The sequence below is a fragment of the Lagenorhynchus albirostris genome, chromosome 13 (assembly GCF_949774975.1).
Source record: "Lagenorhynchus albirostris chromosome 13, mLagAlb1.1, whole genome shotgun sequence".
NCBI lineage: Eukaryota > Metazoa > Chordata > Mammalia > Artiodactyla > Delphinidae > Lagenorhynchus > Lagenorhynchus albirostris.
In genome coordinates, this window is record NC_083107.1 from 68,991,847 (window position 1) to 69,009,812 (window position 17,966).

At 56.0% G+C, this 17,966-nt stretch overlaps 1 protein-coding gene across 2 annotated transcripts in view; it reads left to right on the plus strand.

Moving 5' to 3' along the window:
- The window catches only part of OTOF (otoferlin), a 90,512-nt gene that overhangs the window by 26,770 nt on the left and 45,776 nt on the right, over positions 1 to 17,966 (plus strand). For both annotated transcript variants that reach the window (XM_060168588.1, XM_060168589.1), the window contains exons 3-5: positions 2,042 to 2,130; positions 9,646 to 9,745; positions 11,631 to 11,812. In XM_060168588.1, the coding sequence (XP_060024571.1) occupies positions 2,042 to 2,130; positions 9,646 to 9,745; positions 11,631 to 11,812 (371 nt within the window). The remainder of the gene's footprint in view (positions 1 to 2,041; positions 2,131 to 9,645; positions 9,746 to 11,630; positions 11,813 to 17,966) is intronic.

Here is a 17,966-nt window from a genome sequence, read left to right on the forward strand (position 1 = left end):
GAGGAGGAGGAGCTTGTGGAGCGGGCAATTAGCTCGGCCTCGCCCTCAGGCCAGCAAGGAGCAGCACTGCAGGCGAGGCAACCATCTGAGGCCGATTTGCTGAGTGCCTACCATGTGGCAGGCCCCGTGCTGGGTGCAGGGTGACCCAAGTAAACGAGACAAGACTGGGCCTGTCGGCTCTGCTCAGGCTCCGAACTGCTGAGTGGGACAGGCAAGCTCTCCCAGGAGTTCGGGGGACAGCGGGAAGGGAGGGGGCTGGTATGTGGAGAGGCAAGGGCCGGGCAGGGAGCCAGCTCTGCCCCTGATGACAGGCCTCCCTGACATGCGGCTGACTCCTAGAGAGAGGCACAGCTAGCACGGGGGACTGTCACAGTCATCTAGGGCTGCGTAACAAACCACCCCGAAGCTCACTGACAAATTAGCAACATTTTCGTGTTTATCATGCTTCTGTGGGTTGGCTGGGCTCCACTGAGGCTTCTTCCTGGAAATGCTAAATGTGCTCCCTCAGCTGAAAACTTTCTGAAAGGGCGCCCCCGGTGGGCTTCCTCTGGAGTCTCATCCCCAGTCAGGGCCCCCCCAGGTGCCCCTCCCAGCCCTTGCTGACTCCCCTCCTCTCTGCTCAACAAACTGGTCCACGACGGTGGCCTTCTTAGCCTGTCAGCCCTGCTGACCCAGTAAACTGCACCCCGACCACCGGGCAAGTCAGGGCCTGGCGATGGGCAAGAAGAGACCGCAAGCCGCTTCCCTCTCTGGGCCCCTTTTCCTCGAAAGGACTGCATGTTTCCCGGTTCCTTTGTGTTCACCTAATTGTGTCACTCTTCAACACCACCCTCCTCTAACTGTGCCATTTCCACAGCTCCTTTTTCTCCTACTCCTTCCCTCCTTCAAGTGCCAAAATCCCATGCACAGACCCTCATGTGGCTCAAACACCCCCTTCCCCTTGGTTCTAAGAAAACCAAAATCTTGGTGCCCCCCCCAGACCCGCCTCCCTCTGCATGGTGGCTAATGAGTTCGCCCTTCGCATGCTAGTTTATTTCCCTTCAGCCCGATAATGGCAACTTCATTAAGAAAACCATACCCTTGCTGAGCTGGAGACCTCCAGATGGCAGGAAGAGAGCAGCTTAATGGGGCCTGTGGGCGGCCAGGCTGCCTCCCAGGCTCCCCTCCCCGCCTTCCTCCTTCTGTGTCCAAGGCCTCCAAAGTCCCCCCCGCCACCATGCCCCTCTCAAAGCCCTCTCCCTCCCCACCCCAGGCCCCCCTCCCTCCTCTGCTTCTTCCTCCCTCACCTGCCCGCTCCAGCTGACCGTGGAGGTGTCAGGGTCCTCCCTGGCCCTTGGCCAGCCCCAGAGAGAGGGCACATGAAGGCCATGACAGGCCCTGCCCACACTCGGCCGTGATCTGCCAGGCTGGCTCGGTGCTCCCCCAGCCCCCAAGTCCTCCCTGGAGGATGAAGAATTGCTCTGAAGCAGCACGCTTGCCGGGTGGGCCCTCAGAAGCCCGCCCAGCACCTGCTGGGCCACTAAAAACAGCGTCCTGTTACTTCCCTGAACCCTAGTTCCTCTGTCTCTAGAACGGAGACCACGTTACCAGCCTCTTGGGTGGTTGTAAAGACTAAAGGAATTAACGCACCTAAAGCATTCAGACCCACGTAATGGAAAGTTCAGGCCCACGAATGGCAGCTGGTATTACTGTTACTGTGGTTATTATGTACGACCAGCCTCTTGTGCGTTCTGAATTTGGTGATAGAAATGAAACTTAAAAAGTCACTGGCTCCCTCCTGCTCTGTCAAATCCCCCTTGTTGAGCATCTCTCAGCGGCATCTTGAGCAGACCCCAGAGCTTTCTGGTTATTTTCAGTTATTCAAAGTCAGGTCCAGCAGGGTTTATTGCTCCACCCCGGCACCCAGTTTCCATCTGGTCTTCCAATTCCTGTGAAACATTGGGCTGATGTGAGGGGCTATCTTACCAGGGGTCTCCCTCCCACTCCCCACACCCCTCCCTGTCATTTCCACCCAAGGCCACAGCTGTTCCTCTCTCCCCAGACCTTCCGGTGGCAGGTGACCAGCAGCATCGACAGCAACGAGTTGCTCGAGATTCAGATCTTCAACTACAGCAAAGTCTTCAGCAACAAGTAAGTGAGGGGTGGGGCATGAGAGGCGGGGCCCCGAGGGGCGGGGCGCCTGCCCTGCTCCTTGGGCTGCCCCCTCCTTTGAGTTTAAAAGGGGACCCGCACTGGGGCCTGGATTGACCTTCAAAGACCCGCCCCCACCCACCCCCCAAACCCCCGCTCCCTCATGTCCTCAGAGTCTCCCAGCCCTCCCAATCCTTGTTGGCCACATTCACTCTCTCTGTCCCCAGTCCCGGCACAGCTTCCTGTCCCCTTCCTGAAGTTTTCCCCCTTACACAATGCTGGGCAACAGTTACCCGTCAGAGAAAGTGACAATACCCTCCAACAGACCATCTATCTGTAGCCTTGAGAGTGAACTTGTCACATCTGTGGAGGACTGGAAGCTCCGAGGCAGTTTGGTTCAGTGGTTTAGGAGTCAGGAGAGCCTGCTCTCAGATCCCAGCTCAGTCATCTACTGTGTGACTCTGCCCAGGTTGCATGACCTCTCTGAGTTCAATGTTTGCATGTGTAAAGAGGATAAGTACTTACCTCAAAGGGAAGCTGTGAGAATCAAATGAGATAGATGTTCATTCATTCATTCAGTCCCCATGTTTACTAAGTGCCTACTGTGATGGCGAGGTGCCCACCTTCATGGAGCTTACAATCTGCAGTGGAGCCCATCTACCTCCTTTTGCTGAACCACTACCAGGGGTTCAGCAAAAGTAGTTCCCATCCTTCTCTCTGGGTGACAAGCAAAATTCAGAATCATTTGAACAGTCTGGAATGGTGGCTAAATATAGTACATGTAAGTTTCTGTCTTGGATTCGAAAGCCTATTTTCTTATACAAGCTAGAGGGGGTCATGGCTGAACCATGACACATCTGAAATGGTGCGGGGGATTTATTCACTGAGAGCTCAGTATGACTCAACAGTGGGAGAAGACCTCAAATGAATGAAAAGCTGACCTAACCCTAGGTCATGTTAGTAGGAGAGCCAGCAGAGCAGGAGAGGTGAGGGGCAAGGGTTCCACTGTCCCCATGCTGCTTGGACAGAGCACGAGTAGGCACTGCCTTGTGGTGGCCAGGGGGAAGGGACTTTAAATCTTGCCTCATGACAAGGGGATGAGAGCCTAGAGGAGAAAATCACAGAAGACATGTTCATCCATCCATCCATCCTTGGTCCATCCTTTCAGTCACTCATCAAACATTCACTGAGAAACTCTATACCAGGCAGACACTGTGCTAGTCATTGGAGATACTAAGATGAGGGATTAGGGCACCATGTCTGTCCCCTAAGAAGGTTTTCTGCCATGTGAAAGAGGAAAGATGTGTGCCTAGAAGCAGGATCAGGGCAGGGCTGCATTGCTGGTGGACAGCAGACAGATGAAAGATGGCCAGAGCTCTCCAACCAATGAGCTGTCACGGGGAGAGGGTTAGCAGAGAGTGGACCATGATGCCGTAGAGGGGATTTCTGAGTCAGGAAGGGCCAAACCACGTGACCTCCAAGGATTCTGGGTATGGGATGTGGGCATTCCAGGCCCACCGGCAGGGAGGCCTATCGGGGCATCCCATCATTCAGGCAGCTGCCTCTGGCACCCACAAGAAAGGTTGGTGAGACACCCCACCAGGGGCCCCCAAGATGAAGCAGGACCTTCTTCCCTGGGATGAGAGACGGGGTAACCTGTGAGAACAGGAGAAACAGGCACAGGCACAGCAAGGTGGATGTGGAGGAAGAAGCAGAATCGGAAGCTGAGGGCTGGGAGGAGCCCCAGGCATCCCAACAGGACCCACGGTAGACAGCAGAGCACCGGGGAGCCTCGGAGCTCAGCCAGGGCAACCCTCGCTGTGCAGATGGGGAAAGTGAGCCTCGGAGAGGTTGCTGAGGCCACAGGGGTAGACTGCAGTAGGGGGGTGGCTAGGATGCTGGTCTCCTTCCTCCCCTTCCTCATCCTCAAACTCCCAGAAACCAGGCTATGTGAACAGTGATGGTGGAAACCCAGGATGTGGAAGAGATTGCTAAACGATTTAAATGAAAGCTGCTGGACCAATCCCTAAAATGCTTGAAAACATCAAAACTCTTGCTATAAACAAATCAGAAGTATCTGGTAAATTGTTTAGGGAATCAACTACTGTAACAGTGAGTATGCTGGAATATAAGGCTTCGATGAGTCGTTCTAAAACACCAGCAAGAAGGAGACAGAAGTGGGGAGTCCCTACTCTGATTCTCCTGTCTCTCTCCCGGCCCTCCATGCCCCCACCCAGGAAAAGGCAAGAAACCCCACAAGGGGAGGCCTGGACCTGGTGGAAGTGGGTCCTGCTGTTTCCTTGGAAGCCTGGAGAAGGTCCAGGGCACTGTTGGCTGCAGAGCTGGGGTGGGGAGGACTGGTGGTCTCGTGTACAACGCAGGGCCCACCTGACACAGGCCAGCTCGGGGGGTCGGAAAGGGAGGGCAGGTGCTTGGAGTCAGGTGGGCCTCAGTCTCCCACCCTGGAGTCTGGGCTCTATTTCCCAGAGCCAAAGAAAAGGGCCACCTAGTGCTTGCCCTCTGTCCCCACCGTGGCCCAGCTCAGTCACCAGGCTCCTTCTGATGGGGCAGCTGAGCCTCTGGGGGTTGCACCGGGCACGGCAACCAGCAAAGCCACACCCGCTGCTCGGGACAGTGGCCGGCACCCAGCGGGCCCCCCTTACTTTGTGGAATGAGTGAATGAGTAAATGTCAGGAGGAGAGGGCGTACAGGGTAGGAGGATCTGGGCACAGGAATTCGAGTGGCCCTTCTTCTCTGAAGAGCTCAGGGCTCTCCAGGAACCCAGTCACATGACTGGTACATTTGGGGAAACTGAGGTAAAGGAGGCTGGCGTGAGATTTAGAGCCTGTGGGCCTGATCCCACTACCACCCACCACAGAGAAAGGGACTTATTCTAGAAGCAGAGGGCAGCATAGAAGCTGACCCCTCACCCAGGCCAGGAGACTCCAGGTCTGCTCCGCCCACCTTGAATGAGGTCCTTTTACAAGAGCCTTGGGCTTCCCTGTGAGGACGTGGTGTTGGGTCCAGAGGATCTTGTGCCACCCCCTCTGCCTGTCCAGAACCCTGGAGGGGGGCTGGTCTGACCCAGGCACCAGTCTCCTGGGACTCCTGAATAATTCAGGGGCCAGGAGAGCAGTGGAGGCCTGGTGAGGCCTCAGGCACTTGACACCAGCTCCCAGGGGAAAGCAATGAATTATTGACAGACCCTGGTGCCTGGTTGCAACTCTCCTGTGGTCAGTCTGTGGGCCCCCCTCGCTGCTGGCTAACTACCCGAGAATCCTGCCCCTGCTCAGCCTTCCCAGCCGCTCCGTGGGGGCCAGCCCAGCCTCCAGAATCGGGGGTTGCCATCCGGAGGGCCCACCTCCCAGGCAGCTCCTCCACGCTGACCCACTGAGCTTCCAGCCAGGCTGGACAAAGGGCAGCTGGGATCGGGGCAGGAGGTGGTCTCCGGGGTCACCAGGCAGGCCAGACCCAAGGCTTCCCTTCCTGCACCAGCTCCTTCCCCAGAGAACATCCATGGCAGGGGGTTGAGGGGCAACGCTCTGTTGGAAGCAGCATGCGGGCACTTGTTTTGAAGTTGTGTTCTCATAGCGAGCGCCCTGGTTTTGCTTAGACGGTACGTTACAGATGTGCAAAAAGGGTAAAGTTTTATAAAAAATGTTTTTCTTTATTTTTTTAAAGTTTTTATTGGAGTACAATTGATTTACAATGTTGTGTTAGTTTCAGGTGTACAGCAAAGTGAGTCAGTTTTATATATATACATACAGCCACTCTTTTTTTTTCTTAGATTCTTTTCCCATATAGGCCACTACAGAGTACTGAGTAGAGTTCCCTGTGCCATACAGTAGGTTCTTATTCGTTATATACTTTATACATAGTAGTGTGTGTATGTCAGTCCCAATCCGCCAATTTATCCCTCCCCCCACCTTATCCCCTGGTAACCATAAGTTTGTTTTCTACATCCATGACTCTAATTCTCTTTTGTAAATGAGTTCATTTGTACCCTTTTTTTTTTAGATTCCACATGTAAGCGATATCATATGATATCTGTCCTTCTGTGTCTGACTTACTTCACTCAGTATGACAATCTCTAGGTCCATCCATGTTGCTGCAGATGGCATTATTTTGTCCTTTTCATGGCTGAGTAATATTCCATTGTATAGATGTACCACATCTTCTTTATCCACTCCTCTGGTGATGGATGTGTCCTTTATCCTTAACATAAGACTGAGATCACATCCGTTGTCCATTTCAAAGAACACTATTTTTTATTTTTGTTTGGGGGAAGCAGTGGGTAACTATTAAGAGTTAAAACCCCACAAGCCACCCCCTGTGGGTATGGTGAATTCAGTCCTCTGGCCTTGCTAGCTCCCAGGATCCCAGCCACATCTTCTGGGCCGCAGGCTTGCTCTGGCTCTGTGAGGCTGCGCATCTGCCCCCAGAGCCCACCCTGTGCAGGAGACCAGTGTGTATGGGCCCTCCAGACGGCAAACACCGCCCCACCCCATGCCCCACTGTGACATGTGACATCTGAGTGTGGCGGTATTAGAGGACTTTCACTTGAGCGTACTCACCACCACCCAGTGAAGCAAGTGGTATCACCTCCTTTGGAGAGGTGGAAAAACAGCAAGGCTCAGAGAGGGTGGAGAACCAGCCCAAGTCACACAGCTGCCAGGTGGTAGAAACCCTCTTAGACCCTGCCGGGCAAACCCACCTCTGTCTGACTCCAGAGCCCAGGCTCTTTCTGCTGTCTACATTGCCTCCCATTAGGGATGGCATTTAGTCTGTGTGTGAACAGGGCTTGGGCCAGGGCATGAGGAGAGGGGAATTTGCCAGAAGGCGGATCTCAGCTTACTGTGTGATTGAAGCAGAGGTGGATGGGTGAGCAGTGAGAGCAGCCGGGGTGTAGTGAGGTCCCCGTCACCGGGCGTCTAGCAGGATCTGGGAGTGTGTGTCAGGGAGGAGGTTTAAGGGACTTCTCCTTTTTTTTTAATTTTTTATTTAACATCTTTATTGCAGTATAATTGCTTTACAATAGTGTGTTAGTTTCTGCTTTATAACAAAGTGAATCAGCTATACTAAGGGACTTCTCCTTGACGGAATGCTGGGCAAGCTTTCCTCTTAGGTCCCTCGCAAGTCTAAAGGTCTGAGAACTTGTTTAAGCCTGGAAGGTGCCAGAGCCTTCTCTGAGCACTTGTGGGGGAATAGCTCCATCCTGCCCCCTGGGGGTGTCTTGTCACACTGCAGCATCTCTACTGATCCCTGGGTATCTTCTAGGGAAAGTTGTGCCTGCATACCCAGCGCTCAGCAGGTGCTCAACAGGCCCTAGTGGAGCTAAAAGGGCCTGAAGTTCCAGTCAGCAAGGGGCAGTGGTAGAACAGGGATTCTCAAAGTGTGCTCCCCGAGCACCATCTAAGCATCACCCGGACACTTGTCAGAAATAGCCACTCTGGGGCCCCACCTCGCCTGCTGAGTCAGACCCCCTGGGGCGGGGCCGGCTCCCAAGAGCAGACGGTACACATCTCTCCCAACTCGGTGCTCAGTGGCTTCACGTTGGGAGCTTGAAATTGGCCTTGGTGGGGGTATTTACACCATGGAAATGAGCAAAAGCTGCAGGTCAGGATTGCCCTTCCCCTCCCCCAGCCAGTTGTTAACAGTTACCAGCACAGTGGTGGGGGGGGAGGGGTCCCAGTCATCTGTGATTTAGCAGGTCCTCCCAATGATTCTGTTCATGCTGAAGTTTAGAACCACAGATTTAGACCCTAAAGAGATGAGGCTGCAAAAAAGCCAGTGTATACGTTCATGCCTAGAGTCTACTGTTAGAAGGGCTACACAGGACAGAAGCTAAGAGCCCACCACCCTCATTTTATAAAGACAAAGTTGAGACCCAGGGGCAGCGGCTCTAGGTCTCCTGACCCCAGCCCGTCACTTCAGCCCAGGCTGGGGAGAGGGCAGGATGCAGCGGGGGAGGCAGCTTCCAAGGGGCTAGTCTGAGAAGAGCCTGGAAGCCAAGGTAGGCTTTAGAGTGGAGGGATGGTATGAACAGTTTCACCCATAGGGAGGATGGGGCGAGCTGACAGATGGAGCTCTGCACCCCAGAGAGAAGCATTCATTCACTGTGGCTGCTCCCAGCACTCTCTCCCCTCACACAGACGGGAGGCTTTTTTAAAACAGTGTCTCCCTCCATGGCCCTCAGGAGGATGCAGACATCAGACATGTCCGGTAAAGTCAGAATCCACCTGATACCTCACCTCATCCGGAGTGGCCCTTAAATTAACTGCATCCCTTCCTGCTTTCTATAAGCCAAGGGCAGCACCAGATGATCCCAAGGTCCCCTCCTGTCTCACACCCTGTGAATGCCCCCCTCTGCTTTTATCCCTTCAACCAGAAGTGGTGTGTATGTTTTAATCTACCCCATGCAGAATCACCGTGTGAGAACATCTCTCTGAGTACCTGTTCTCTCCTAGAGCAATAACCTTCAAACCATGGGATGAAATGGCATGCAGGTTAACTCAGTCAGCATTTATGGGGCCCCCACTGTTGTTCATTAATTCAGCCAGTAGATTTTGAGATCTCCTGTGAGCCAGAAATATCAAATAGAGTCTGGAAATAGGAAACATCTGCTTCCCTGGAAAGGCTCACGCTATAACGTCACCCCCTTGATAGCGACCAGACAGCTCCTGGAGTGCTATGTACTAGGCGCTCTGCTAAGAACTTGGCACAGAGGATCTGTTAGTCCTCTAAACAGAAACTCTGTGAAGCAGGGTTTATTAGCTCATCTTAGGAGAAATCTGGGACTGAGAGCCCAGGTCAGCTGCCCAGGAAGCAGGTAACCCTCTAGTAAGTGTCCGAGCTGGGTTTCCAATCCCGTCTCTCCGACTCCAGGTCTGTGCTCATCACAACACTGCCCTGCTGATCCCCTCTAGGCAGCTGGGTGGATGGGAATCCCACAGTCAGATGGGTTCTTGCCCCAAGGAGCTTGCAGAATGCAGGTGTGTGTGGGCATCACTACTGACTCAACAGAGGACGAACGAGCCAGTGGTGCCGGTGAGGGGTAGAGACCTTGGTAGTGATTAGGGAGGTGGAAGGGGGAAGAGCTGTCTGTGTGTCCAGGAGCCTCTGGTCCTTCCCCACAGCCTCCGTGCTGGGCATCTGGAAGCTGCTCCGCAGGGGCTCAGCAACCCCAATCGCCTGTACCCAAGGAGCACGAGGCTCCGCCAGCACACACTGTCTGTGGACATCCCCCCAGCTACTCACTGCCCTCAAGCTCTCCCAGGGAAATGGCCGTCATACGTACAACCACACACAGTTGTTGGGGGTCACAGACCCTCCTGGACATGCCACCCTGGCCAGCCCCAGCTCCTGGGCCACCCTCTCCAACCCCAGCCTGGAGCCTGAGCCAGCCCTCTCGTCCCCTTGCCAGCCAGTCACAGCCTCTCGGGATGTCAGCCTTGCTCCTCTTTCTGGCCTCTTCATGTGAAACCATGAAGACCACGCCCCCTCTGCCATTCACAGGCTGATCGGGACCTTCCGCATGGTGCTGCAGAAGGTGGTGGAGGAGAAGCACGTGGAGGTGACCGACATGCTGATTGACGACAACAATGCGATCATCCAGGTGAGGGCGCCCAGAGAGTCCCTGGACCTGCCTATTACGGGTCACCTGGGGGCCTGCTGGCCTCCCTGCCCCTGCACATAGCGTGGCCTGGGGAGCACTCCTTGTGGGCGGGGAGGTGAGGTGGGAGGAGGAGACTCAGGTCAGACTCTGCTGGAGCCCCTCAGCCTGGCAGCCATGGCCAGAGCCCTTGGGGCGTGACAGGGCCCCAAGGTGGACACTTCAGTCCTTCCTGCCGTGAGAGTACAAGAGAAGGTGACGGGGGAGGGGGGGGATGCCCTCCCTTCTCTCCCCAGGGGCCCTTCCATCTGGACCCAGCTCAGGAATCACTAAAGACGTGTCTCTCATCACCTGAAAGCCAGTCTGAGCCCTGCTGGCCACTCCTGGGCATGACCTTCACTCTGCATGCCTGCCTTGGCGTCTAAGACTAGCCTTTCTGTGAGGGCAGGGACCTTCTTTCTACTTCATCTGTCACATCCCATCCCAGCACTTCCAACAGGAACACACGTGTACTAATGACGCAGTCTGTAGGCATTTGATACATGTTCAAACAAAGGAAGGAAATAAACCATTCTGGACGCCCAGACCCCAGGCTCTGCTCTGACTCATCTGTCCCCATGAGCTCATTGATGCCCACCACTGGGCAGTTGAGCCTCGTGGTGAGGAACACAGCCCTTGGGTAGAAACATTCATTAGGCCACTCACTACCTGTGGGCTGGCTGCATACCATCTGCAAAGTGAGCAAAATTACAGTATCGACTTCCCAGGACTGCTCTGAGGATTAAACGGGAATGCACAGAAAGTGCCGGAACAGTTAAGCATATAGTAAGTGCTCAATAAATATATAAAGTAAGCTCAGTAGCTATTATTTCCTGGCCTCAGTTTATCCATATGTAAAATGGGGCTGTACCATGGTTCTCCAACCCTGGTCCCGCATATGACCCTATGTGGTAGCCAGCAGAATAGCCTCAGAAGCAGGACTGCAGCCACAGAGAGCCAGAACGGGAGGAACCCTCTCTGAGGAGCGCCAAGGGTGGGGGAGAAACTCCCACGGTGCCTTGGTGGCTCAAGACGCTTCTTCCCTGGGGAAATCAAAGCCTGGGCGTTCAGAGGACCACGTGCCTAGTGCAGGCTGCCTGGGGGGGGGTCGCTGGAGCCAGCCAGCTCCTGACCTGGAGGAAGGGAAAGCGTGTCTAGAAGATTTCCTAGCATCCACACGGGCTGAGGAAGGGACTAGGCTGACTCTTCCCTGTGCACTGGGGAGAAGCTAGAGCTAAGAGGAGGCTTCTTGCTCTGTGGCCCAAGGACACAGAGAAAACCCCATGGTGACCTCGAGCTCCCATCCTCTCCAGATTAGGAGGGTGGGTGTCAGGTGAGCAGGAAGAAGTGCTGACCTCACGCCTTTGAGGGTGTCCAGGGCCTGGGCTCCTCTCCTGAAGGACGTTCTCAGCTCATGTCATCAAATCCGCAGAGAGCATCAGGAGCGAGGGGAAGTCAGCTGATTTCAGACAGACCAGCCCTGGTCCCCGCAGGCAGCCCTACACCATGGGGATGCTGGAGGATGCTCTTGATTGTGTGTCCAGTGGGCTCGGCCCACCCCCAGCCCAGGCTCAGCTGCCCGGTGTGGGCCCCCACCTCGGGCACCGGGGAGGAGGAGAGCCACGTGCAGCAGGATCTGGAGTCACGGCCCATTCAGTTGTCAGCCTTTCTGAGCCTCTGTTTTTCTCATCTGCAAAACGGGAAAGTAGGGGGAGGATAGTACCCAGCTTGCCTTCCTCCAGTAAGTTAAGGGCGTGAGAGCACCTTGTAAAATCGCAGAGCAGCGGAGGACACGGGATCGTGACTGTTAGTGCCGTCCCGGCCTCTCACCACCCATCTCTCCCTCCAGACCAGCCTGTGCGTGGAGGTCCGGTATCAGGCCACAGATGGCACGGTGGGCTCCTGGGATGATGAGGACTTCCTGGGGGATGAGCCCCTTCATGAGGAAGAGAAGGACAGCCAGGAGACAGATGGGCTGCTCCCTGGCTCCCGCCCCAGTTCTCGGCAGCCGGGCGAGAAGAGCTTCCGGAGGTAACAGGCTGGGCCCTCTGCCCCCAAAGACACAGGGAGGATGCCTGGGACCTGCTCCCCTGGAAGGCCCCTCTAGGCCTGGGTTCAGAGTACAGACGTGAGTTGCTGGAGAGACATACAAGAGGAGGGAAAGTGTTTCTGCAGCATCCCCTGCACCCCGACTCCAGGACTCACTGGGGAGGCAGCAGGGTATCTGCGATCAGGCTGAGGGGCCAGGCCTGCCTGCTACCCTGAGGGAGGCAAAGTTCTGGGAGGGCGGACTCTAACATGGGTGGAAGAGGCTAGACCTCCTGCCTCCTCAAAGAATGCGAAAAGCAGACAGGAGGAGGCCCTGACCTCTCTGGCCCAAGACCCAGCAGTGCCAGACCAGCCCCAGGCAGCCTGGCCTCTGCCCTGGCCCGGTGAAGGCCCAAGAGAGGGAGGCTTCTTCCTGCCGGAGTGAAGCCAACGGTTGTGGTCGGGACCTGGCCTCTATTCTGTTGAGAAGACCGCATCCCAACACCCTAGGTGTCCAGGATTCACACCTTCAAATGTCCAGTCACACACAGAGGACAGGATGCTGTGTCCAGGCCTACTCGTTCCAAATGCACTAGTTTTACAAAAAAAAGAAAACGCAACTGTATTACTCTCAGAACCCAGAGCGACAGACTCAGGTTAAACACTGTCTGCAGGTTCCTAGGTCACTGGGAATAATGTGTAAAACACAGGTAAGTCAGCGGTGCATCTGAAGGATGGGGGTGGGTTTGGAGAGGGGGGTATGCTCCCCTCCCATTGGAAACATCTCCCTCCCATTTCCTTCCACCCTGTCCTTTCCAAGTAAAATTGATTCAGTGCTTGTTCTGAAAAAACACAGATGCTAAATTAGGGTAATTGAATTTTATACTTTTATTGTATGAATATATTTTCCTTGTTTGCCCTTGAATCACTCCCCATCCCACCCCTTTCACACACACCCCAAGACATATACAAGCTTCAGACCCCGGGAGCCAGGTGGGGAGTAATCATAGTAAGTCCAAAGGAACCATGCCTGTGGCAACTGTTGCTGGACCTGTGTGACTCCAGGTCAGCCATGAGGTGGTGGCATCGCCCAGGCCAGCTTGGAGACCGTTCTCCTTAGACTCCAGGCTGGGTAGCGTAGAGAGAGCGTGTAATCTGGCCTCAGGAGACACAGGTCTGAGTCCCAGTTCTGCCTCTTACCAGCCTTGTGACCCTTGGCCAGTCACTCCTACCCTGTACCAGGGGGCTCAGGGCAATGGGAACCCTCACCCTGCTGCTGGGAGAGCTGAGGGATGATGGAGGGTCAGGCTGTAACTGGAGTGCCAGGTACTACCCCACGTAAGGGCTGGTGATGAACAGGCTCTTGGACGATGCAGAGGGTTAGGAATCGGGCTGGAAATGGTGAAGAGAGGAGCAGGGACGCAGTGGGGAATGTGGGGATGCTGACACCTAGGGTACCATCTGGTCCTCATCCTCTGTCCCCGTGGAGAAAAGAGCTTATCTGCGGCTACACGTGGGCTTTAAGAAAGGGCTTTCTGGGGACAGATTGGACGCCACGTGAGAGCCATCAGTTGCAGGGAAAGGAATGCTGGCTCCAGATCAGGAGAGCTGAGTCCCATTAAGTCGCATCCTGACTGCCACTAACTAACTGACTTTGGAAAAGTCATTAGCCCCTCCGGGTTAGTAACAGGAATGGGTTGAGCATCCTGGCTGCCCTCCAACTCTGACATCCTGAGGGACCCAGGGATTCCCCAGGTCCCGTGGGTAGCGCGCGTGGAGAACAACCCCCTGGAGCTATGGAAGCCAAGAGGGCAGCCCTGTCGCTGCAGCTCCGGCAACGCCGAGCCAGGTCCTCTCTCATCCCACACAAGTGGGCCAGGGTGTTGATGGAGGGAACAGTGAGACGATGCAGTCAAGCATGAGGGGCATTGGTCCTGGACCTGCAGACCGTTCTGGGCCCCAGGAGTACGGAGATGGAGAGGGTGCCTCTATCCTCCCTCACGTTATAGCCTGGCTTTCCCACCTCCCCAGCAGAAGCAGGAAGCAAGAATGGGAGGAGAAGTTTTGTCCCAGAGTTTGGGAATGGGGAGAGGGCGACGACCGCACTCAGAGCTCCTTGTCTCCTGGGGGCCACGGCCTGCTTTGGAGGGGCTGGGTGTGTGCACAGATTCCCGGCTGCGCTGGGGCTGCCAACCCAGACCCTGAGAGCGCCTCGGGGTGGTGCCACTGCCACATGTTCTCTGGCCAGGCCTGGCCGTGCAGCCAGCAGGCTGGGGGAGGGGGAGGGCAGAGGGGTGAGGAGAAGGTAGAGCTGGTTTAGAGCATCTGGGCTTCTCCTGTGGTTTAATTCTAGCTGCCTGCATGGGCCAATGAGTTCTGGGTCAGGGAGTGCACGGTTCCAAGGGGAACCCGGATTTGGCCTCGCAGCCATAGGTGTTATGTCTCACCCTCCTGACGTGAGTGCCAGCCAGCCAGGCCTGTCAGCTCTGGGGTCTGGGAGGAAGCCATTGTATTCTGGGCCAGAGAGCCCTCCAGAAAAAATTTGGCCAACGAAGGAATAGGGAGAAGGAAGGGATGTATGTGCCCAGGCTCTGACTCCAAGTCAAGTCCTCCTTTGCCCACATCTGCTCCCTATCCTGCAGCCCCTCCTGGGAAGGCACATTGCTTTGTAGGTCAAGGTGCCCAATCTACAGGGTGCCTCTCTGTTGTTTTCCCAACAAGAAAACTTCATTGCTGGTAAGCAACTGTCTCTCACCTGGTTGTCTGGATCCACAGGCGTCTGGTGTGGGAATCTATTCCTCCCTGTCTGATGTGGCTGCGTGGGGTGCTTGCTGGAGGGGTCGGGGAGCTGGTGGAGTGAGTGGCAGGAAGCAACCGCAGGCCCGGGACTGGTGGCATGAGGCATCCATTCCATGGGGGGCAGAGGAGGCTGATATGGGGAGGTCTCCCTGCAGGGCCTAGGTCCCCAAGGCTGGGCTCCTGCCATCTGCCCTCACCACCCCCTGGAAGGGGCTCTGCAGACATTCCTCTATACTCCCAAGGCCTTAAGTATCTTCCCAGAAGCTCCTCCCATTGGACCTCAGGGAATGTCCACTGGCAGCTCTGCCTGAGCAGTCCCCCAGCCCCCAACCCACCACCACCCGCCCTCCCACTAACCTTCTCCTCCCATGGTTCCATCAGGCCCAGGCCCTGGTCGGTCTCCTCCCATGGTTCCATCAGGCCCAGGCCCTGGTCGGTCTCCTCCCATGGTTCCATCAGGCCCAGGCCCTGGTCGGTCTCCTCCCATGGTTCCATCAGGCCCAGGCCCTGGTCGGTCTCCTCCCATGGTTCCGTCAGGCCCAGGCCCTGGTCGGTCTCCTCCCATGGTTCCGTCAGGCCCAGGCCCTGGTCGGTCTCCTCCCATGGTTCCGTCAGGCCCAGGCCCTGGTCGGTCTCCTCCCATGGTTCCGTCAGGCCCAGGCCCTTGTCGGTCTCCTCCCATGGTTCCGTCAGGCCCAGGCCCTGGTCGGTCTCCTCCCATGGTTCCGTCAGGCCCAGGCCCTGGTCGGTCTCCTCCCATGGTTCCGTCAGGCCCAGGCCCTGGTTGGTCTCCTCCCATGGTTCCGTCAGGCCCAGGCCCTGGTTGGTCTCCTCCCATGGTTCCATCAGGCCCAGGCCCTAGTCAGGCCCTCTGAGCCACCCTGGCTGCTTCTGTAGGCCCTGCCTCCAAGTCAGCAGCCTCTGATTTCAGCCGGCTCTTTGCACAATGTGCCGGGAATGTCCCAGGAGGCAGTGCGGTGCCATGGAGCGCACAGGGCTCAAATCCCAGCTCTGCCCTTGGAGCCTCACTTTGCCACCTGTGAGGTGGGGGATGCTGTTGCCTCACGGGAGTGTTAGGGTCCAATGAGATAAGCCACGTGAGCTGCCCACCGCAGCGCTGGCCCGTGGCTCGTGCTCAGCCAGCGTCCCCTCCCTTCCTTCTCCCTTTCCGCAGTCTCCATGTTACCCCCCCACAGCTTGTTCTACCCTGAGCAGCATCGGACCTTTTGGCCCAAGATCCTTCTCGGCTCTGGCCATCCCCACCCTACTCCGAGGGCTCTGCCAACAAAGCCGCCCACAGCCGGAGCTTCACCGCCGCTTGGGCCCAGGCCAGGGTCTCAGTCGCTCACAGGACTCCCTCGTCCCCCCAGCTGTCGGTGTTGCAGAGAAGGAATGAACTACTAACCCCGTGCGCACTTTGCTCTCAGAAGCACAAAATCAGGGTTCTGGGCCCCTGTGTGTCAGTGTACATCTGCCCTGTTGGCTGAAGAGAGAGGAGACTTTGGCCCTGAACACACACACATGCCCCGGTGTTTTCTCACGCTTACCTGCACATATGTTCTCTCTCTCCATGACACCAGGGAGCTGTATACACCACCAGGTTCTGGGCAAAGGACCCCTGTTAGAAAGGACAAAGAAGGGAACCCAGGCTTAATCTCACAACTGCACTTCAGAGACTTGGGGCTTTTGCGGATTCCCTGTATTCCGCGACTCTCCTCCTCATTTTCTCCACCTGCCTGGCCCTCCGGCCCTCCTTCTGCCCAGCCCCCCTTCCTGGTGTCCCTGCTGGGCTTCTCTCTGCGGGGTCTCATCCTGGGGGAAGGGAGGGAGCAGGCCACACTTCTTGTTCTCCTTCTGGATCATTCTTCTACTCCAGTGGAGACCCATAGAAGAAGGTACCTCCCTCCTATGCCTGGGGCCAGGGGCCAGCTGGGCATGTGTGCATGCCTGGGGGCTCTGACAGAGATGTGCATGGGGCATGTGCTATGGGGTATGCATAGACGTGCGTGTATGGGGTCTACACACCCAGCCTCACCCCCAGAGTGCAGGGTTCCCACAGCCCCTCCCCCGCCTCCCTCCACCAGGCTGAGCCCCAGAGCTTCAGCCGCTCCCAAGCAGCCTGGAGGAGCCGGGGTCAAGGCCATGCTGAGATCTGGGGTGAAGCAGTGCTCAGGAGACTCCGCCCAGACTTAGCCGCCTCACCTGAGGTAGGGGCCCTCTTCACCCCCTGCCTGGGTCTGAGCGCTCAAGTGAGACCTCACACCGTGCAGCACTAAGATCCCAGAAAACCCTCAATCCCCCAGAGGCCGCCATATTGATTCCCCGCCCCCCCGCCAGCCTCCATGGCTCCTTCTAACTGTGCACACAGAGTGATGGGGGTGGGAGCTCGAGGAAGAGGTGAGCGAAACTGAGACACAGAGAGAGAGAGAGAGAGAGAGAGAGTGTGTGTGTGTGTGTGTGTGTTTGTGTCTGTGTGTCTGTGTGTGTGCGTGTGTTGGCTGAGGAACAGAACTTACCTGGCCAGGCTAGGACACTTAAAAATACAATGTAGACTCTAGGAGGAAAGTCAGGCCCAACCAGGGCTTCACGGAGAGGTCCCCTAGCAACAAGGATGACCGTGAGGTCAAACCTCTCATCCCCACCCCTTGCAGCTGAGTGACTAAGGGCAGGCAGAGCCTCAGCTCCCCCGTTTGGAAAATAGGATAATGATACCACCTTGTGAGACGGCTGGCACTAATACGTCAAGGCATGTCTAAGTTCTCCCGCAGGGCCGTGCAGTTATTAATGTTAGTTGTAGTCATAACAGTGCTTGTAGTAAAGGCACAGAGTATTATTTTTTCACAGAAAGAGGGTCTTTTCCCTTCTGCATTTCCACACTGGGAGTGTGGACCTGTGTGCAGCCTCTTAGCCGGCCCAGGGGCCTGGAGCGCGTGAGGAGGGGTAGGGCATGCGTGTGCCAGGTGCTGGCTGCCAGGGTGCAGGTACACACTGTTCTCTGGCCTGCTGTGTGCCCGAGGGGGCCGCTGCTGGGCCAGCCTGACACCTCTCTGCCATTTCAGAGCAAACCCCCAAAGGGAAAGAGAAAAGGCATCAGATGTTATCATTTAGGTACACAAATTCCACCTTCCTGACCCACCCTTGCCCACTCTCAGGTGATACACTTCCCCTTCCAGTTCCTCTACTGCAAAGATTTTCAAACTTTTCAGGGTCACCCAGTTCTTTAAAAAATCATAGACAAAAAAACAAATTTCCCTCGAAACCTGGATCAATAATTCAGAGAACGGCAGCCCCACTTGGATTCGTGTGGGGTTGGGGCCAGTAAATCTCCCGTTCGGCCCTCATTCTCGAAAGCTCATTG